This window comes from Pseudoliparis swirei, chromosome 24 (genome assembly GCF_029220125.1).
Source record: "Pseudoliparis swirei isolate HS2019 ecotype Mariana Trench chromosome 24, NWPU_hadal_v1, whole genome shotgun sequence".
In the NCBI taxonomy this organism is placed as follows: domain Eukaryota; kingdom Metazoa; phylum Chordata; class Actinopteri; order Perciformes; family Liparidae; genus Pseudoliparis; species Pseudoliparis swirei.
The window spans coordinates 22,216,120-22,238,215 of record NC_079411.1 but is presented as its reverse complement, the minus strand read 5'-3'; the positions used below and the strand labels follow the sequence as shown (position 1 = coordinate 22,238,215).

At 44.0% G+C, this 22,096-nt stretch overlaps 1 protein-coding gene across 1 annotated transcript in view; it reads left to right on the top strand.

Annotated features, from left to right (window-relative positions):
- The window catches only part of pkd1a (polycystic kidney disease 1a), a 61,427-nt gene extending 39,365 nt beyond the window's left edge, over window positions 1-22,062 (top strand). The window contains 28 exon segments of the mRNA XM_056410045.1: window positions 84-236; window positions 639-783; window positions 1,322-1,654; window positions 2,283-2,371; window positions 2,677-2,995; window positions 3,960-4,137; window positions 4,263-4,527; window positions 5,038-5,233; window positions 5,742-5,912; window positions 6,007-6,150; window positions 6,243-6,453; window positions 6,541-6,667; window positions 6,777-6,887; window positions 7,454-7,503; window positions 7,788-7,993; window positions 8,595-8,673; window positions 8,802-8,917; window positions 9,975-10,177; window positions 11,051-11,245; window positions 11,918-12,057; window positions 12,710-12,840; window positions 13,404-13,500; window positions 13,612-13,737; window positions 15,114-15,285; window positions 15,371-15,661; window positions 15,810-15,944; window positions 17,821-18,147; window positions 18,829-22,062. Of these exon segments, the coding sequence (XP_056266020.1) occupies window positions 84-236; window positions 639-783; window positions 1,322-1,654; window positions 2,283-2,371; window positions 2,677-2,995; window positions 3,960-4,137; window positions 4,263-4,527; window positions 5,038-5,233; window positions 5,742-5,912; window positions 6,007-6,150; window positions 6,243-6,453; window positions 6,541-6,667; window positions 6,777-6,887; window positions 7,454-7,503; window positions 7,788-7,993; window positions 8,595-8,673; window positions 8,802-8,917; window positions 9,975-10,177; window positions 11,051-11,245; window positions 11,918-12,057; window positions 12,710-12,840; window positions 13,404-13,500; window positions 13,612-13,737; window positions 15,114-15,285; window positions 15,371-15,661; window positions 15,810-15,944; window positions 17,821-18,147; window positions 18,829-19,848 (5,730 nt within the window). The 3' untranslated portion in view covers window positions 19,849-22,062.
- Window positions 22,063-22,096: the final 34 nt, after the last annotated feature.

The window sequence follows — 22,096 nt, the reverse complement described above, 5'->3', positions numbered from 1 at the left end:
AAAGAGAGGCCTATCCGTGGAAATGATTCACCGGCTGATTATACGTGAAGCGTTCTTATACTTGCGTACTTACCTCCTTCCAGTATGAGCAGACCAGGGAGTCGCCGCGCGTGTCCCCGCACGAGCGCAGCTACCGACTCCGAATCCGCAGCAACATCACCAGAGCGCTGACCGCTCTCGACCTGATCACCGTCAACGACATCCAGCAGACCTCCGCCGCGTTGGCTCAGTGCACGGTGAGCGGGACGAGAGGGAGGGGCGAGGTGGGAAGGAAAGGAAAGGAAAGAGGGCGCAAGAAAAGAAAACAAAGATCTGAGAAAGAAGTGTTCTTGTTAAAACAAAGAATATGCAATTGAATTTATTTTATAGAGCCCAATATCACAAATTATTAATTAGCCTCAGAGGGCTTTACAATCTTTACACATACGACATCCCTGACCTTTGACCTCACATCGGATCTGGAAAACTCCCAAAAATTAGAAAAAAGGAATCATTACGTAAACACATTCAATGAGTATGACAGAGTGTATGATCCAGAAAGGCGGTAGGGGGGGGCGAGGCCATTAATATATATAGAGGGAGAAGAAGGAGACGCAAAAGCAAACAAATGACAAGTTGTATGTGTTTTTTTTCCCCAGGCGGTGAGTCGAGAGTTCATCTGCGAGGAGTGTCAGCACAGCACCCTGAACAAGCTGGAGTCCATGCTCGAGATCCTGCAGACGGACACCAAGCAGGGCACCGTCACCCCCACGGAGATCGCCGACAACATCCTGAACATCATGGGTGAGAGGCCATGTTTTCTGCGTCTCCGGACAGAGCAGGACGTCCTTTAACCAACGTTTCAAATCCACCCGGCTCCCCCGGTCCGCGCGTCAGAGCGTCATTGTGCCACCAGAATCCGAAGCTTCTCCCCTGGGTGCTCTACAAACGTGCACTGCTCCTTTAAATAATCGGGATCGGTTAAATGCTGGGATCACATATTGTTTACAGAACTTGTTTGTATATGACAAATGTAATAAAGTTTTACTTAGGAGCTTTACTTATTGGTCTATAAAAGGAGACAAAGACACAATAGCTTCTGTAAAATCTAAACGTAATAGCTTTTTTATACTGTGCAGCTAAAAATAGAGCTGTTTAGATCTGTTGATGTAACTCTATTTACGCTACTTGTTCTATAGGATACATATTATTTAGCACCACTCTACTTAAAGTTCTATTTTTTAGAAGATGTATAGTTTGTATGGTGTTTCTTTTTGTCCACGTCATATATTTCTTTGCTGTTAACCCGATCCTATATCACCCCCCCCCCCCGCCCCTCCAGGTGATCTGATCCATCAGGTGGGCCAGTCCACATCCCAGTCTTACCTCCAGCTCACCTACTTGGATTCCCACTCACATCCCTCCACGTCCTCTTTCACCTCCGGTGAGGAGCGAGGAGGCCCCCCGTTGGACCCCTCTCTCTCTTCGCTGGAGCCGCACCCCCTGCGAGTGGCGGCCAAGGCGTACAGCCTGTCCTCGGTCCTCATGCGGATCCTCATGCACGCCCGGGTGCTCAACGAGGAGCCGCTCGTGCTGAGGGGAGCCGAGATCGCTGCCACGGGGAAACTGGCGGACACCCAGAGCCTTCTCTGCTACCATGACAACAACAGTCCAGGTGGGCTTGTTGTGTTTAGTGTCTCGTGAGCTGATGGAAGTTATGTTTCTGTCGGTGGCAACATTGATCCTCTAATGTATTCAATTTAATTCAGTTTGTTTTATGTAGCCTAATATCACAAATTACGAATTTGCCTCAGAGGGCTTTACAATCTGTACACATACGACATCCCTGACCTTTGACCTCACATCGGATCAGGAAAAACTCCCAAGAAATAGAAAAAACATCAGCGGTGGTGTGGGGTGCATAAGCAGGGCCGTGGCAGGAGGCATCAGACCCAGCCAGGTCCAAAGGACCCAATGAGACGTGAAGTCACAAAGGGGAGGAAGCAGAGTTAATAAGGTGTGATGGAGAGATGAAAATTCATCCATAAGGAGAAAGAGAAGAGGAGATAGGTGCTCAGTGTATCCTAAAACTTCCCCTAGCAGCCTATAGCAGCACCTCTAAGGGCTGGACCAGGTGAAACCTGAGACCGCCCTAACTATAATCACTATTAAAGAAGTCTACTCACAGTCATACTAATATGTTCATGTTTATACTACCTTATGAACAGGAACGTGAGGAAAGACATGCGTGATAATAGTTTGTTTTCATAGTTTTCATCTTCTCTTCTCATTTATATTTCCAGAGTGCCAGCGGTTCTCCATCCCCCGAGCGTTCAACTCCAGTCTTGGCAGGGCTGCAGCCGGAACCAGCATCATGCAGCTGCTGTTCCAGGTAACGTGATGGTGGTCAGCAGGTCCGTCTTTCAACCAGGGGGTTGGCGGTTCAATCCCCGCCCTAGTCGATGTGTCCTTGAGCAAGACACTTAACCCTGAGTTGCTCCCTGTAGCCGTGTCTACGGTGTATGGATGTAACATGAGCATCAGCTAAATTAAATCTAATGTAAAGCTACTCAGTCGAATACAAAAGGATGTGACACGGCATGACACACACACACACACACACTTACTTCAGATCATACTTTCTCCACTGTGCACCTCCTCTCATGGTTATCTCTCCCTCCTTCCTCTCCTCAACAGGTGGAGTCAAACCCTTTCCCCTTCAACTACGTGGCCAACTTCACCGTCTCTACCGAGGTGGCGTCCATGGAGTTCCGCACCGAGAACGGCACCCAGATTCCCATCTCCGGGCTGGACGACAGTCTAGCCATCACTGTCGCTATTAAAAACGGAAGTAGCGGAGCAGAAGCAGATGCTGAAGGTTCTGGTACCAGAGGAATCCCCACAGCTGGAGCTGTTAACATCAGCCACTGTGACTCCGTCATCGTCAAGGTCAGCACGGGAAACACCAACCGAGAGGCGGGGGTGTTTGTGCAGCTCAACTTCACCACTCTGCCGGGTGAGCGCTCACACTCACCACATGATTGATGAATAAATAACCCGCTGGCTGAGCTTTCAGTGTTCAGTGTTCTGTGTAAACTGTGTGAGGAAGGTGTTTAGAAGCTGTCACAGCGGTTGTGATGTGTCGCCTCGTCATTTTCACTATTCCCACGTTCAATGTAAAATGTTGCTGGGATCAATAAAGATTCGGCCTGTGTTGATTCGGCCCCCCATGCAGCATGTGAGAGGTTTGAAGAGGCTCACATGGGCCACTTATGTAGATCACATACTCCCAATCCACACGTGACTTTGTGCCTGGTTTTGTCCTTTTGTGACCAAACACGCCTCCTCAACATGATTTAATGTTTAATAAATAGTTTGTTAATCCAGTTTTTATACTTTTAATTATGACCCAGATTTATTTAGTATATATTTTGTTTCCTCTGTATATTTAGTATATTAGTATTAGTATTTAGTATTGTGTTTTTTGTTTTGTGTTTTATTTTCTTCTTTTCATTTTTACCTTCGCATTGAAAATGCGGAAGGTTATGTTTTGATCGCCGTGTATTTATTTATTTATTTCTTTATTTGTATGCGTGTTATTCGCATAACAAGAAAAGTTTTAAACCGAATCGCATGAAATTTGGTGGGATGATTGGTTATTATCCGGGGACCATTTGATTAGATTTTGGAATCGATCGGGTCAAAGGTCAAGGTCATGGAAAGGTCAAAATGTTCATTTTAACATAGCACGGCCAATTTTTATCCAATTGGCATGCAACTAATGCCAAAATGTTCATAATTCAATGCCCAATCTTGTGAAATGCGAATGTATGCGCTCTACCGAGTGCCCATTCTAGTTATTAATGCTCTAATGTGCACCCGCTGCTGTGATCCTGAAATGTCCCCACTGTGGGACTAATAAAGGATTATCTTATCTTATTTTATCTTACTCTATTTTTTTCTCCCTCTTCCTGCTCCAGATGCCAGACAGAAGAGTACAGGAGAAGAAGATGTGGAGGAGCCCTACATCACAGCCTACCTGCATTCACATGAAAGACCCAATGAGTTCAACTCCACAGACAAAAAACGCATCACGCTCGGTATGACCAGGGGCCGCGACCTCGACCACAGGAAGTACACCTTCTTCCTGTCGCCAGAGTAAGAGCTCCTGTTAACCCACCGCTGCGTCACATGATGTGTGCTAATGTGCTGGTGGCACCCGAGGGCCTTTGGTTTTGTTTTCCGATCAGAACCAGATTTGTTTTCCTTCCCGTCCGTCACAGGACGTACGACACCACGCTGGACTACTTCATCAACGTGAGCACGGCCTGCAGCCCCGGCTCGCCGCCCGCGGGCGTCCGTCTGGAGGTCGGCGTGTTTGCCTCTCTGTGTCAGTACTTCAGCGAGACTGAAAAGCAGTGGCGGACAGACGGCATGGTGCCGCTGGCAGAAACCAACGCCAGCAGAGCGGTGTGTCGCACCAGGCACCTGACGGCCTTCGCCGCGGGCCTCTTCGTACCGGCCGACGCCGTCAGCTTCAAAGTGCCGGTCGGTACCACGACCACAAACACTTCATTTTTGTGTGCGCAAGATGAACACACTTTAAACTAGAACGGGCACTCGGTAGAGCGCATACCTTCACATATCACAAGATTGGGCATTGAATTATGAACATGTTGGCATTAGTTGCATGCCAATTGGATAGAAATTGACCGTACTATGGTAAAAAGAAGATTTTGACCTTTCCATGACCTTGACCTTGACCTTTGACCCGATTGATCACAAAATCTAATCAAATGGTCCCCGGATAATAACCAATCATCCCACCAAATTTCATAAGATTCAAGAAGATGTTGACCTTGTCATGACCTTGACCTTTGACCCGATCGATCCCAAAATCTAATCAAATGGTCCCCGGATAATAACCGATCATCACCAAATTTCATGCGATTCGGTTTAATACTTTTTTACTTATGCGAGTAACACGCATACAAATAAATAAATAAATACTATATATTTTCCATGCGAAGGTAACTATTTGTTTTCTTGTCCCTTCAGGAGCGTTCTGGGGCGCCGAGCCTGGTGGTGCTGTTGGTGTGTGTGTTGGGCTTACTGAGCTACGTGGTGGCAGCGGCCCTCCTGCACAAGCTGGACCAGTTGGATCTACGGCGGGCCGGTGTGGTTCCACTGTGTGGCCAGGACGGGCTCTTCAAGTACGAGGTCCAGGTCAAGACTGGCTGGAGCCGCGGAGCAGGTGAGTTGGACAGAGGGACAATTTCAGTCAATCTGTCAAGATAAGGAGGACTCCGGGTCAGTGGTTGCCGGTTCAATCCCCGCCCGAGTCGATTTGTCCTTGAGCAAGACACTTAAACTTAATTTGAGCTGTGTCTACGGTGTATGAATGCAACATGATTGTAAGTTGCTTTGGATGAAAGCTAAATGAGATGTAATTTAATGTGAACATGGTAAAAATATATTATTTAATAGCTCAATGAGCATTTACAGTATAATATGTATTCTGTTTTCTGCTGATTAAACTCCTATTGCAAGAGTTGTTTTTTTTAACAGACCAATAAGACGCATGTGTGGGCTGACATTTTTGTGTAATCTTTGAATAAATAACCCTCTTTTCTTCTGGAAGAAAACTATTATTATTATTATTATTATTATCTGAATTGCAAAATCTACATTACTACAAATTAAAACATGATCACAGTCACAATGACACGGCAATAACGCGCCTCTCTCTCCGTCCCTCAAAGGCACCACGGCGCACGTGGGCATCAGTTTGTACGGCGGGGAGAGCCGCAGCGGTCACCGCCATCTCGACAGCAGAGGCGCCTTCGCGCGCAACGCTCTCGACATCTTTCACATCGCCACGGACACCAGCCTGGGCAGCGTCTGGAAAACACGAATTTGGCACGACAACAAAGGTACGGAGTCGCACAACGGAGACCTGGCATCACACAGACTCACAAACCGGCTGAACAAATGTCTCGTAAACCATCGTTTCTTCACCTCCGTCAGGTCTGTCTCCGGCGTGGCTGCTGCAGTACGTCTTGGTCAAAGACCTGCAGACAGGAAGCAGCTCCTACTTCCTGGTTGAGGAGTGGCTTTCCGTCGACAGCGAGAGAACCGACGGACAGGTGGAGATCGAGGTGGAGGCCTCAGGTGAGAAATACAGCCGCGTCGCCCGTGATACGCAAATCCACCGATGCGGGAGGCCGCCGTCACTCCACTGCGCCACTTCCTGTCTCCTCCAGAAGAGGCCGTGCTTCGTCGGCTGCCCCGCCGTCTGCGCCGTGAGCTTCAGAGGGCGCTGTGCGAGAGTCACCTCTGGCTGTCTCTGTGGGAGCGGCCCCCCCGCAGCCCCTTCACCCGCCTGCAGAGGGCCACGTGCTGCGCCGCGCTGCTGCAGCTGTTCGTGATGGCCAACGCGCTGTGGTACAGCGTCGTGGTGGACAGGAGATACAGGTACAGGGAGGGACAGCCACTCGTTTTTTTCTGCGTCCACCTTACCGGTGATTCGTTCCGACGTGTCGCCGCCGTCGTGTGTTGCAGCCCGCGGGCCGTGTCGAGGCTTTCTCCGTTGAACGGAGAGACGGTGGCGGCCGGCGTGGTGACCTGTCTGATCGTCTACCCGCTCTACTTGCTCGTCTTCACGCTCTTCAGAATGAGCCGCAGCAAGGTAACGCAAAACCTTAAACTCCTTCGACGGTATTTTTAGTACCTTCCGTAGGCCGAATATGAAGCTGAATATTTATCTGTGTGTGTGTGTGTGTGTGTGTGAATATTAGTGTGTGTCGGTGGAGCCGGTGCCATCTCAAGTGGATCAGGAGTCGGTGGAGATTGACGACTTCCTGGACGACTCCGTGGCTGGAAGCTCTTTCCTCTTTTTTAACGGCGAGGTAGAAGCTCACGGGGAAAAGAATGGGATGGAAAGCTGAGTCACGCCTGTTGTGTATATTTGTTTTACTTGTAATATAATCAATTCAAAAGGGATATACAGGATTGGTACGGTCATGGAAAACCTGGGAAAGTCATGGAATTTGAAAATGGTTATTTCTAGGCCTGGAAAAGTCCTTGAAAAAAAATTTAAATCACAAAGGTTTTAGAGAAGTCATGAAAATGTGTTATATTCACATGTTCATTTACACTGAGTTTGAAATAATTAATATGTTTTTAAAAGAGGCTCAAAGTATAAGCAGGCACACGCTCTCAGACTCGTGTTGACATAGCAACAGTAACTCTTTCACACTATCATGTATACGCCGAGATCTCACAAAATTTTGTGTCATGAAAATGTGGTTTAAAGTCCTGGAAATCCATCGGTCAACATGTGTATGAACCCCCGGATATAGATTCCACAACTTTTAGGAAGCAATGCAGTCATGTTTTTTTTCTTGTGATTAGTGTGTGTCTCTTTCTCTAAATGTGTATGACATCCATTCCTCTCTGTCTCTCGGTCTCTCAGACCAACTCAGAGGAAACCAATGTGGATTTGCCCACTCCATCAACCAAAAGGTGAGCTAGTCTGTTGCCATGACATTAAGATAATGCATGACTTCAATTATTAGAAGGCAAATGCCAAGTGCGATTTCCAGCTGTCAGACGGAATGAGCGTTGTAGAAAATTCAAGAATAAAGTGCATTAAGTATGTGAAGAAAAAAAATGGAAATAGTTATACTTTCTTGGATGTCAAGTAAGGAAACAGCGATAAATTCTGAAGCCATAATTGTTTCAGCACTTAGTCTGGTATCGCCATTCTCCTCTGAAACTTAACAAGCGTCCCTCGCTCTGTCTTCCAGCGGGGAGAGTTGGGGCATGGCAGAGGACGAGATGGAGGACAGCGATTGGCCAGAGCTGTTGAGTGACGTGTCTGTAGCGGGAGGGGCGGGGCATGGGGCAGGGCTGCCCCGGCTGAAGAGGGGTCAGGGGAGCAGGCACCTAGGCGTCGACATGACCTTTAACCCTGACGACGCGGACCAACGCAACAAATACTTCACCTCTTCGGGTAAATGGAGCGGGACCTTTATTTAAAAGTTAACTTTTTGACTTGGTTTATTGAGTATACATCACAGGTGTCAAACACAAGGCCCACGGGCCGAATGCGGCCCACCACGTCATTTTCTGTGGCCCCTGACGACTTGAAAGACAGATTTTCTTTAAGAAATTTAAGAAAAATATCCTATGCTTTTATTTTGAAGGTTTCAAATTAAATAGATTTATGTTATACTACTTGAGAAATGTTCATTTTATGTGGCCCCTGACGGCTTGAAAGACACGTGATCACCTTTTCTTCAAAAAATGTAAGAAAAAAACATCCTTTATGTTGAAGGTTTCAAATTAAATGGATTATGTTATAATATTAGAGAAATTCTCTTATGTACAATATTTCTACACTCGAATAAACAATAATCAAATGCAAAGAGAGTTTCTTAACAATATGTTTGAGTAGTTTATCGTGTTTTAGTTATATCCCTTTGAGGGCGGCCGTGATGCCGATGTGGCCCACGGTGAAAATGAGTTTGACGCCCCTGGTATACATGAAGCATGTGGTCGTGTCATTACATCATCTGTGTACTGAAATACAAGCCGATGCTCTTTGCTCCCAGACGAGGATCTGATCAAACACATCCTGGCTGACGGACAGAACTTCTTTCCTCAGACGGACGAAAGTGAAATGGCTGACCTGTAAGTTTGATCTCTGAACATTTGTTATGTAATACAGCAAATTAGTTTGATTTAACTTTGGACTGTTTGTGGATTTGCTTTTAAGTTTATATTTATTGTGTTAATAATTTCCTCTGTGTGTGTGTCAGATTGAGCATTTTAGGAGATAAGACGGAAGTGATTCTCCGCCAGAAGCTGAATGAGCCTCTCCCTCTAGAATCTGTGAGAAGAGACCCTCCAAAAACTGCTTTCATCTCAAATACAGGTGTGTGTGAGTGTGTGTGTGTATGTGTGTGTGAAAATAAATTACATAATTAAGGAATAAAAGGTTCTGGGCCCTGAGTGCGCAACATTAACATTTAATAGCCACTTTAAAGTCTTCACATTGATGATCACATGTGAGCTTGAATAGCCAATCAGACACAATATGACCTTCATTCAATAACCATATTGTTTATTTCTTAAAGAAATCAGTATTATCTGAAAGCTGTTCTCGACACATGAATCACCCCATTTATTTCAAGATAAAACTCAAGTGTGAAGTTTGATCATTACTTTTTAAAATGTTTTTATATATATATATTTATTTTGATTTTACAAATTAACAAGACAAGACTTTAAGGATACAATACAAAGGGAAAGGAGAAATAAAATGGTAAAGAACAACAAAAAAACGACAAAAAGTAGCTAAAAAATAATTAGGAAAACCACAGCAAATAACATATTTAGGTTTACATCATCAAATCAAGTCGTCATCGGTACCAGTGTTTTTAATCTGGCAGGGCGAAGTCCACCCCGGAGGGGTCCACCACATCTAAGACCGCTTCCCATATTTTGACAAATCTCTTAACATTGTCATGGAGGGTGTGGGTCAACTTTTGATCATTACTTTTAAAAAGGAAAGCCGAGTAAGACTGTTCTACTTTTATGTGGTAATGAGCGCCGTGCTGCTGGTCATTGTACTTGTGTATTCAAATGAAAGTATTCTTTTCTTTTTGTTACCTGGATGTTTAATTTTTATCATTTTTTGTCAGAGAAAAAAAAAGTGACATCATTTATTCGTCTTTGGGGAACTTTATTGTTTGTAAGTAACTTTATTCGTGCGATGGACTTGTGGGTAAATAAAGTGTGTAACAATGTATTTCCTTTGGTAAAGTACATTTATTAAAGTAGATTATTATGACAAAATCCTCACATCTAAATTGTTAATGCTGTGAAGTAAAAATGTTCTTTACATGGTATCGCCTGATCACTCTATTGAGTTTACATGCTAAAGGGTCCTCTCTCTCTTTCTCTCTCTCTCTCTTCCTCTCTCTCTCCAGTTGTGACGGACGTGTGTCGTCCCCGGAGGTTTCCTCCCTGGTGCGGGCGCGCCGCCCTGTGGGGCAGCTGGGCGGGGATCGCCGTGGCAAACGGCGTGTCCATCTGGGCCGGTCACGGGTTCAGCCAGAGCGTCGCCGTGATGTGGCTCGTCTCCTGCTTCGCCAGTTTCCTGTGTTCCTGCCTGCTGTTGGAGCCGGTTAAGGTAAACACTGTTTACCTCACGCATAGATACTCTTTTCTAAATTCCCATCGCGTATGATGTTCCTTTTTTTTATTTTATTTAACGCTGCACTCAATATTTCTATGCAGCGAATGTCCTTTAAATGTACATTTTTTAAGATCAATTATGATGATGAGCCACATAGAATTATTACCAGACGCTACTATTCCTCTCAGCTCTACTGATCTTTTCAGTAAATATCGGACATGTCATAACATCACACACGTCTCACATATTAACAGTGATTTGTATCTTCTGAATAAGTAAATATGCAATAATAAGACATTTGCCAGAACACATTTTTAAGTGAAAAGTAAGAATCCATTTAATTTATATAGCACTTTTTAAGGTACTGAAAGACACTTTACTGTCATACACCCTAGAGAAAGCTACAGGGAGCAATTCAGGGTTAAGTGTCTTGCTCAAGGACACATCGACTCGGGCGGGGATTGAGCCGCCAACCCCCTGATTGAAAGACAGATCTGCTAGCCACTGACCCACAGTTGATGATAACGTGTGTTTTTACAGCTTGTGCTGCTCCCTTGTGGAAACAAATAAATCTATTGATTTAACGAATGCATTATCCTGCTGCTCTGGTGTCCTTGAAACACTTAAAATTAATTTTTTAAATGCTCCGACCGTTTCCTTCATTCCTGACACGCTGACAACTTGACAAGTCATACATATGCTGCAAACATCCCAAAGATTAAATTCATATGTGGCTGTTGTCATGTTAACGATTTATACTCAACAGAGATTTTACGAGTTTAACTTTCGGGCCGAGTAACTCCAACAAGCTCAAGAGTCGACAGGTTGTTCCTGCACCAACGGCTCTGTTGCCTCCCCGCCCAACAGGTGGTGTGTGAGGCGGTTTACTACGCCGTGTGGGAGCTGCGCCTGCGTCCAGAGGAGCAGGATGTGCTGGTGGAGTTCCCCCGGCTGGAGAGAGTGGTCCAGCGGGTCCACAGGGTGAGCCCTCCACAGGGCTTCGCTCTGTCTCAGGCCCGGCACCAGGCCCGCAAGGTCCACATGCTGCACACCATGCTGAAGGTGAGTCACAGAGAGAGAGAGACGGTTCTGGAGATTGTTTCAATAATATTCATTTAAATACACTAAAACACACTTAAATACACGAAAACACACTTAAATACACTAAAACACACTTAAATACACATAAATATACGTAACTTCAACTAAAATACACTTAAATACACTTAAATACACTTAAGCACACTTAAATATCATTTAATAAATGTAACTCTTCACCTTAAATACACTTAAACACACTTAAATACACTTAAATACACATAACTCTTCACCTTAAATACACTTAAACACACTTTAATACCCTTTAATAAACGTAAATCTTCACCTTAAATACACTTAAACACACTTAAATACACAAATACATGTAACTATTCACCTTAAACACACTTAAACAAACTTAAATACACTTAAATACACGTGTCACTTTAAACTGACTTACACTGGTTACATTTCTGTCTGTGCACTTTATCTCATACTTATATTTATAATTACTGAACTGTGTTTATTGTTGATTGTTGTTAATGTCGTTGTCTATTGTTGCACCACCCGCCATGACACATTCCTTGTATGTGAAAATAAACATGGCAATAAAAAGGTTCTCATTCTGGTGTCTTCACGCTGTGTGAGAGCTCCTCGTCTTCCTTTGTTAACACATTATTTGGATCTTATTTTCAGAACTTCCTGGTTTACATGTTCTTCCTGTTGGTGGTTTTGCTTCTCAACTACTCGGATTCGGCCAAAGATGCACACGGCCTGAGACTACGCACCCAGCTGCAAGGAGCACTACACACACCTGTGTACCACAACATCAGCAGGTACACACACACACACACACACATGAACAAACACACACCCGGACCTCATTTTCAAGTCATAAAACGATAGTTCTGAGCTCTTTGGTGTGTAACTGTGTCCCAACTGAGAACAAGAGGGGGAAGATTATCTCAAGCAAAGTGTTTCCCTCACTGCAGAAAGGTTTCCATCCAAATGTATCTCACATTTAAAAATGGAAAATTGGCAAAATAAAATGCGATGGAGCGCTTGTTTCCATCCACTAACGTTGTGCCATGAACAGGAGTTGGTAGGTGGAGGCAATTTTACAATATTCCATTGCTGAGGAAAACATTGCAATTAAAAGAGAACCTCAAGTTGAACCTCAAATGGTAAAAACATTTTAGAAAAATCTGTGTAAATATGATAATTGTAGAAAAAATACAGTTTTTGTCTCCTCAGCAGAAAGCATGTTTTGCTTTTATTGATACATATTTTAAAAAAATTAAAGGCCTTTCCTTTCAGGTTTTCTATAAGCATAAATTGAAAATGTGCATTAAAACAGGAAGATGGAAATTAATCTCATGTGTGCACACATAGTTGCTAATCAGCCAATGTTCATCCAGCATTGGGACAACTCTGTGTAGCAAATGGCAAACACACAATTTATGTAACCCTCCGTTTGTTTATTTTTAGCCGAGCTGATGCTCTGATGTGGCTGAATGAGTCACTGTTGCCACAGTTACTGGATGACTCCGCCCTCTTGAGAAACACAGGAAGTGTGTTGCTCGGCACGCTGAGGCTTCGTCAGATCCGTGACACACAGGGTAAGATTGAAACGGTCACTCACACCCATTCACACACTGATGGGCGGGGCTAAGGTACCAGCAGCCTATCAGGAGTCACGAACATTCATACACACATTCATACATCGCAGGCGCAGCTACGGGAGATATTTGGGGGGAAGTATCTTGCCCAAGGACACATGGACATGGGCTAGAGGAGCCACAGTCGCCCACTAGTGTCTTATGTTGTAGAAATAGGAAAACATATCATAGTGTCGTATGTTATTTAAATGTTTCAAAATGCGTCATAGCAAATCATGACATTAAAAAATATTCTGAGAATAAAGAATGTCATAAAAAGTCATAGTTGTAAAATACATCATAGCAAATCATGTCCTAAAATGATATTCTTACAGTAAAGTATGTCATAAAAAGTCATAGTTGTAAAATATGCCATAGAAAATCATGTCATGAAAAAAATATTATGACAGTAAATAATGTCATAAAAAGTCATGGAATGTCATAAGGATGTAATTATAGGGTGTTTGAATGTATGAACCCTTTGATAATTGATTTTATTAACTCAATTCCATCTCAATGTGCAGGCAGCTCCAGGGCCGGGGGCGGTGTTTTGCGTTGGGTTCCAGCTCCGACCAACGACGCTGAGAATGTCACGGCTTTCGGAGCCAGCGATGCAAACGGGTAAAGGAAGAATTAAAACCCTGGCTTTAACAAAGCAGCCGCTAAATTAACCTTTGGGTCGGTTTCTGTGTCTATTTAACATCTGGTCTTATTATTCAAACGTTTTTGTAGGGCGTGGCGTTTGGGTACGATGAGAGAGTCTAACGGGGGAGATGTGATCCAGCAGTTGAACCGGAGCCTGGCGGAGGCGTCCACCTCCTTACTGCAGCTGCAGAAGCTGCACTGGCTTGACTACAGGTAGTGAAAGACTGTTAATAATATATGTATATTATATATATATATATACTGTATATATATATATATATAATATACATATATACAGGACTGTCTCAGAAAATTAGAATATTGTGATAAAGTTCTTTATTTTCTGTAATGCAATTAAAAAAACAAAAATGTCATGCATTCTGGATTCATTACAAATCAACTGAAATATTGCAAGCCTTTTATTCTGATTTATTGCTGATTATGGCTTACAGCTTAAGAAAACTCAAATATCCTATCTCTAAATATTAGAATATCATGAAAAAGTATACTAGTAGGGTATTAAACAAATCACTTGAATTGTCTAATTAACTCGAAACACCTGCAAGGGTTTCCTGAGCCTTGACAAACACTCAGCTGTTATAAATCTTTTTTTTTACTTGGTCTGAGGAAATATTCAAATTTTATGAGATAGGATTTTAGAGTTTTCTTAAGCTGTAAGCCATAATCAGCAATATTAAAAGAATAAAAGGCTTGCAATATTTCAGTTGATTTGTAATGAATCCAGAATGCATGACATTTTGTTTTTTTAATTGCATTACAGAAAATAAAGAACTTTATCACAATATTCTAATTTTCTGAGACAGTCCTGTATATATACATATATAAATAAAAAAGCAACATTTGAAGTCACAGTTACACTAACATATAGAACTGAGAATAATAATATCCCAGCATCTTGGCCTTATTATTTAATATATATTATATATTACAAATTATGTAATATATATTATATATTAAATAATATTATATATATTAAATAATATTATATATTATTTCATATATATTATATATTAAATAATATTATATATTATTTCATATATATTATATATGAAATAATAAGGCCACAGCAATAATTAGCCTGTGAATACATTTACAAATGATTGACAATAAAACATAACTATGCATACTCGTGGCTTTATAGTTGTTTTATTTTCCCTGAAGTGCATTTTGTCTTTAAGCCTGCATTGAAAAGCTGCACATGATGACAATAGAAAACTATTTATACATTAAGAATGTGGGCTGGCTTTCAACAGTTGTTCTGAGAGTAATATCTAACGGCATAAACAAAACTTAAATTTCACATTTGGCATTAGGTTGCAGAGGGGGAACAACTGAAGGTCAACACAAAGTTTTCCACTTACAGCCCACGAAATTGTGTCTTCTGAACATGAACAATAGTTTTTTTAAAATCTTTTCATGTGAAATAAAACTTGCAGCTTAAATAGGATTCATTTAATAATAAAAATTCCAAAACCGACAGGTAACCAAAACAGGAAGTGACTCAGTGGACTATCTTGACTCGTGGTCCACTAAGTGTGGTTCTGTGTCGCCTGTGTGTGTTTCCATAGGACCCGTGCTGTGTTCGTGGAGTTCTCGCTCTACAACATCAACACCAACCTCGTGGCTGTTTTCTCCTTCTTCATCGAGTTTCCGGTTTCTGAGCGTGCTCAGTCCAGCCTTGACCTCCTCGTCATCACTCTGTGGCCAATCACAGGCCTGGATTTGCAGCTCCTTCTCATGGTAACCCATTGAACACATATTACCTACCATCGAGCTACGCCTGGATCCTTTTCCCTATCTAGTTTAACGTGTTCGCCTTCTCCAGATCGTCCTCCTCGGCCTGGTGTTGTACTTCCTGTCGCGGGGGATCCTGGGCCTCCTCAGAGAAGGCCACGTGTACTTGCTTTCCACCTGGAGACTCCTGGGCATCTGCAAACTGGTTCTGGCGGTGTCCGTGTGCGGGCTGCACCTGAGCCGCTGCACCATGGCCACGCAGCAGTGGGCGTCGTACCTGAAGCACCCTCGGGACGCCTTCACGGACTTCTACCCGCTGGCCAGACAGAGCCAGCTGTACACCGCCATGGCCGCCCTGCTGCTGTTCATCCTGGTGCTCAAGGTGACGGACGAAAAGGCCGAGGGAGGCGGGGTCAAGGTGTCAAAGAAAGGGGATGCACTTGCGTTATAATGAAAACAAGGACCGAGTTGTATTATAGTGGAAGTGTACACGTATTATTGCCCCTCACGCTCCCTGTCGGCCCCTCCAGGCGTCCCACCAGCTGCGGTTCCTGAGGGAGTGGGCCGTGTTCGGCCGAGCTCTGCGCTGCTCCGTCTGGGAGCTGCTGGCCGTCGCCCTGGCGTTGCTGCTGCTGGTGCTGGCGTACTCACACACAGGACACCTGGTCAGACTTCCTCTTCTCTTACTCGCTGGTGACAAAACATCATGGAAACAAACGCTACCGTTCGAAAGTTTGGGGTCAGCCAGACAATGTCCTGTTTTCCATGAAAACTCACTCTTTTATTGATCAAATAAATTGCAAAATGAATAGAAAATATAGTCAAGACATTGACATGGTTAAAAATTATGATTTTTATTTGAAATATTCAATTTAAAGGAAGGTCAGTGTTATAGCGTCTCTCACCAGCATCACTGTTTTCAGCTGTGCTAAAAATAAAAAAGGTTTTCAAGGGTTTTCTACCCCTCCATTAGTCTTCTAAGGCGATAACACAATGTACCATTAGAACACTGGAGATGGGCACCTATGCAGAGATTTCATTAACCAGACGTTTCCACCTAGAATAATCATTTACCACAATAACAATCGATAGAGTGTATTTCTGATTAATTTAATGTTATCTTCACTGAAAAAAAACTGCTTTTCTTTGAAAAATCAGGAAATGTATAAATTTATTTTTTAGGGCTGTCAGCGTTAACGCGTTAATCTATGCGATTAATTTGGCCGCGTTAACGCACTAAAATATTTTAACGCAATTGTTTTTTTGTTTTGTTTTTTTAAACCGCGGCAGTACGGTTTGACACTGTTTCCGTTTTTAAAACAATTATTTCTCCGCGAAAATAAGGAGCAGAAATCAGTTTAACTCGTGGATGAATCAGTCGGGTTTCCTCCTGCTCCTCCTTCCTCCCGTCTCCCCCTCTGATCCACAGAGGAACGGAGGAGCGACGTGTCGGGTGACGCGGCGCGGAAAGAACTTGTCACACGAAACCTTCAACGTGATTTGTCAATCCGTTTGTCTGTCAACATTTCGGGAAAAAAACAACCAATGAACACTCAGTAAATCACAAAGGACCTCACACCTCACAGGTTAGGCTCATTTAGCAGCCTGTCAGTCAGAGAACCAGAGAACACGGCGCGAGGACAATGAGCCTTATTTCAGAGCTGAGATTGTTCTGGAATGTTTGATGTATAACACGTGGGGGGGTGTCACATGCAAAAGACTTTAAACGGTGAATTTAATTTATTTTGTAAAATGTATAAAATGCCCCCAGCCTCCAGAGGGTTAACGTGACATATGTGAATGTCAGTCAGTTACCAAGGCCACTGGTTCTGATGCTGTTCAATGTTAAAGATGACAGGACCAATGGGGTCTCAATATACTTCTTTTTTTTTACTAATCTGATGTTTCACTGAAGAAACAATTTATCATCCACGATATTAAATACCTCGCTGGCACTTTATAGGTAGGAGCCTCTTTGAAACACAGCTCTGTGTGAAGTTTTGTCTTTAAAAAGAAGGAAAACACTTTTAATCGCGATTAATTAATCGCAATTTCAAAATGTGCGATTAATTAGTTAATTTTTTTTAATCGATTGACAGCCCTATTATTTTTATAAGTGACCCCAAACTTTTGAACGGTAGTGTACATACATACATAAACTACGTAATACAAGTATGCAGTATCCATCCAACCGTGTGTTTATTTACCTTTCATGCACAGTCATGCGTATTCTGTTCACAATCTACACTTTCTTCACAATGAGATACACAGAATCTACCAGAAACAAAACATCTTCATCCATAATGTTGTAATAACTATAATAGCAGCCTCGTGATGCCAAACAGCGATACTAAAAGAACAATAGGACATAATGTATTAGATATTTGCCGACGTCTAAAATATATATGCTTCACCTTAAAATGAGAATAACTGCTCCGTCAAGATACATTTTTATTGACCTTTTGTTTCCATGTTCTGGTTCCCTGTGAAGTTCTGCGAGGGATCAGCTGTTCTAACTTCTCCTTCATCCGTCTCCTCCAGCTCTTCCACTCCGTCTACGACGGCTACAGAAGCGTGAGCGCCGCCTGCCGCTCGCTGTTGGGCGCTGACGGGCGCGGCCTCCTCTCGTGGCGTCCCAGCTGGACAGTCACGGGTCCCTCGAGCTCCGCCTTCGCGTTGGTTTTCCACGCCAGCTTCGCCGTCCTCCGGCTCGTGCTGCTCTGGTTCGTCACCTCCGTGTTGCTGAGGAACTACCGGCGGGCGCGAGCCGAGCTGTACCGTCCGGCCGTGGACCTCCAGGACTACGAGATGGTCGAGTTGTTTCTCCGGCGGCTCAAGATGTGGATGGGACTCAGCCGGGCCAAGGAGGTACGGCTCCTGATCCTCCAGCGGTCATGTTCTCTGTTTCTGTAATGGATGTTCGTAAATTCACATTCCTACAGAGATAGACCAGTAAGCTTGTTTATTACTCTTGTTGGTTTGTTTTCAGCCTTGAGAACCACTTTTTTCATAACAGCAGTTGCTTTTTTTATTTTTTAGATTAGATATTCCTTTATTAGTCCCACAGTGGGGACATTTCAGGATCACAGCAGCGGGTGCACATCAGAGCATTAATAGAAAATAAAAATAAAACACAATACTAAATACTAATACTAAATATACAGAGGAAACAAAATAAATACACTAGGCGGTGACCAAAGTGAATTTCCAGCAGGTTAAAGTTAATCTGCTGAGTGTTCCAATTTTACGTTGAAAAAGAGTCTTTATGTTAGATTCGCTTTTTCCACCTTCATTTGTATATTTCCTGTGTTTCAGTAATTGTTTAAGTAAATTGTGAACTCTTAAAGATTGTTTTAATTTTTTTAAATGTTTTTTAATCAAGGTATCAAAGAGAAATTGCGATTTTGATATCTGTTATGAAAATAGGTTTGAACGATTTTACAGGGACAAAATGAGAAAACATGAATGCTTGGTGACACTCCGTTCACGCCTGTGTCTCTTGTACTATCGATAACGATAGACCTCCTCACACTCTTCTCCTCTTCTCAGTTCCGCCATAAGGTTCGTTTCGAGGGCATGGAGCTGCCGCCGTCCCGCTCGTCCTCCACCAGCGACTGTAAGTCCCTGTGCTTGCCGCCGCTGGACGGTCCCGACTCCTCCCCCACCCCGGACGGCGTCGACGCGGGTTCCGAGGCCTCGTGGCGTCCCGCCTCCTCCAGCCCCTGCAGCCTGACGGAAGCCCCGGGGATCGGCCTGGGACTCGGGTTGGGCCTGGGTTTGGGGCTCGGTCCGGGAGTGGTGATGGGGGGTACCAGCTGGAGGGAGAGGACGGAGACCGAAGCCTCTCTGAGGAGGCTCCTTCCCACCCTGGAAGCCCTGCTGCAACAGCTGGACCGTGTCACCATGGCAACGGAGGATCTGTATCACATCGAGTGTAGAATGGAGCAAACCCAGTGGAAGAGGCGGCGGAGAGAGAGAGGAGGTAGTGGTGGTGGTGGTGGTGGTAAGGGAGGGAGGAGCGAGGAAGGACAGAGAGGAAAAGGTGAGGACAAGGACTCCGTCGGGTGGAGAGGACGGAAGACTGGCAAGGAAAAACAGAAAGGGGGCAAAAAGGGTAAAAAGATGGAGAAGAGTGACGGTCGAAGGGACTGTGGAAACACCGTCCCCAACCCCAAAAAGACTCCAGTAGCCACACCTGTTCCCTTTTTAAAGCCCAGACCAGCCTCTGCCCCTACACACACGCCCACTCCTCAAACATCAGCCAAACCCTCCGTCAGTTCACCTCCTCCTCCATCGGTCACGGATAAATCCGACTCCTCCTCCCTCCCCGTCTCATCAGCAAACACTTCCCACGTCCCGCCTTCCAAAGCACCCTCTGCACCTACTTGTACGCCTGCACCGACACCTTCCCTGCCCTCTACCCCTGCCCCTACCCCCAGTGGGCGGGACTGGGAGCCCCTCCCCTCCTCCAGCCTGTTCAACCACCCCGCTCACACGACCACCAATCCGACACGCAAGCGAAAATGCAAACCCCCACCCCTCAAAAATAAGGTGCACCCCAAATCCTGAGGCCTCTGGATAGATAAGAGGCAACTAGAAAGGCAAGATGGTGGATAAAAAATTTTTTTTTTAAATCACGTAAATGTCATGTTATGGATGAGAGGAGCACAGGGGGCAGCAGGATCTGCCCCCCCAGGGTGCACCTCTCCAAACCCAAGTAGTGGATGGGAGCAAATAAGAGAATAGCACATGTTGAACACAAGCAGTTTGGGGTAATAAAAAGATAAACAGAGAGCAATACAATAAGACTTTACAGGTGTACAATAAGTGATCTGTTCAAATCCCAGTTCAGGTCCCTCTCAGAACCGAGGTGCGGGTCACCAGACGGGAACTGAGCTGGTTTTGTCAGCCGTGTAAAAGGTCAACATTGAAATACTCCTTCCATTTTTTCCTTATTTCATTGAACTAAACCTGATCCCAGGTGGCCCTGGAGGTCACGTGGGGTCACCGACAGGAGCACATGAGCGTGCTCACCTAAAGATTTAACCGGCTGAACGCAGACGACGCAATCGGTCTTTTATGTGATTATGTTTGTCAGTCTACGTACTTTTCGTATTGTATATTTTGGTCGCCGTGGGCCTGTTTGAAAATAGTGCTTTTAAATAAAATATGAATCCAAATTTGCATGCAGGCACACACACACACACACACAGTTATTATACACACATGCAGGTATACACACGCATGGTAATAACACTGTAGGCACAGACCCGCTGAGTGTAATGTGCCGTACACTTCAGTCCACTGAGGGACAAGAGAAAACTAAATAAAGCATACACACACACACACGCATACACACACACAAGGTTGTTGGGATCCCAGCAGCCAGTTTTTTTCAGGGTGCAGATATAACCGTTGCGGATGTACGGAGAAATTAAAAAGATACAAAGGTTAGCGAAGAGTAATGAGTGAGTGTGTGTGTGTGTGTGTGGGGGTAGTGCAGAAGAAAGTAGCGCAAGAAGCTGTAAAGACGAGATGAGGCTCAGCGGAGACGATCGCTTGGACAATAAAGTTTAGGAAGCAGGAAGGAGTTGCCTTCACGTACACAGTCCTGAACCGTTACACAAGTTCAGCCATCATAAAGCTAAACTGAATCCCAGTCCGATTCGCTTTTCTCAGTGTTGTTGTGATTTAAAAGCACTTTTGTTCAGATGTAGATAGTTGTGTGTGTTGTTAATAAGCTTGGTGTCCAAACCAATCGATGAAGCTTCACTCATACTGTGTCTTAACTATAAACGTCGCCAAAGCTTCTGCGTCATGTATGCATTCAGTTTTATCATACCAAGTAATTAATTCATTTTGTACTAGCACTTTATTTCCTAATGGAGCTGTTCTCCAACGCCATGTTTAACACCTGTCAAGTTTTTATTTACACGTCTTAAAAAGGCGTTACAGAAACGTCCCGAGTCCGTGTTGAGCTGTTAAAACCACAGGCGGCAGTTGTTTGTGTTCTCGTGTCTGCGCACAATAGTTTTAGATAACTTTTTTTTTTCCGTCTTATTTTGAAAAACATACGGACTTCCGTGTGTCCAGTGGGCAAATCTCAGGGATCCCACCCTCCCCTCCCCCCACCCAGCCTGGAATGACAACCAGGAAAACCAAAACTGGGGGCAAAATGGTTCTTAAGTGATAACAGATGCTTAAACCTTGCCAGTGTTTAGACTTCCTCTTCTCAGAAACTGGAGTTGCATGTCAGTGTCGTTTTGTTTTTAAAGGATATGAAAAGACATGCCTCTTCCAATCAAACCCCACCGTTGCACAACTTAACGCAAAACTGCCAACTCTAATTTAGCATTTTTAAACATTCTCTCCTTATTCCATCCCAATTACATGTAAACGATCTCACCCGTTTCTACTTCATCTGTGTTTGTACAGTTCTGTGTATATATTGGTGCTTTGTGGTGTGTATATTTTGGTTTTTCATGATCAGCATTGTTTATGTGCTGCAGTGGCATACGCATTAGGTCGAGCACTGGTGTTGCAAAAAAAAAATACACGTCTCCGAGCGAACTGAAGCACGACAGCCGAGGTGATCGATGCGTTCACTAGACACCGTTCTGTTCCTGCTCTGCGTGTAACAAGATGGCACCACAGTCTTTGCATTGTGTATTTTGCTTTGAAAATAATGTCACTAATGTGTCTGTATCTCATATCTGTATTGTTGCAGTTGTAGCACTTCTTTGCTTTTGCACTTGACAAAGTCGAATAAAGCGATTGACAGCTGCGCTGTGCACAATGACATCAAATATTTCAATCA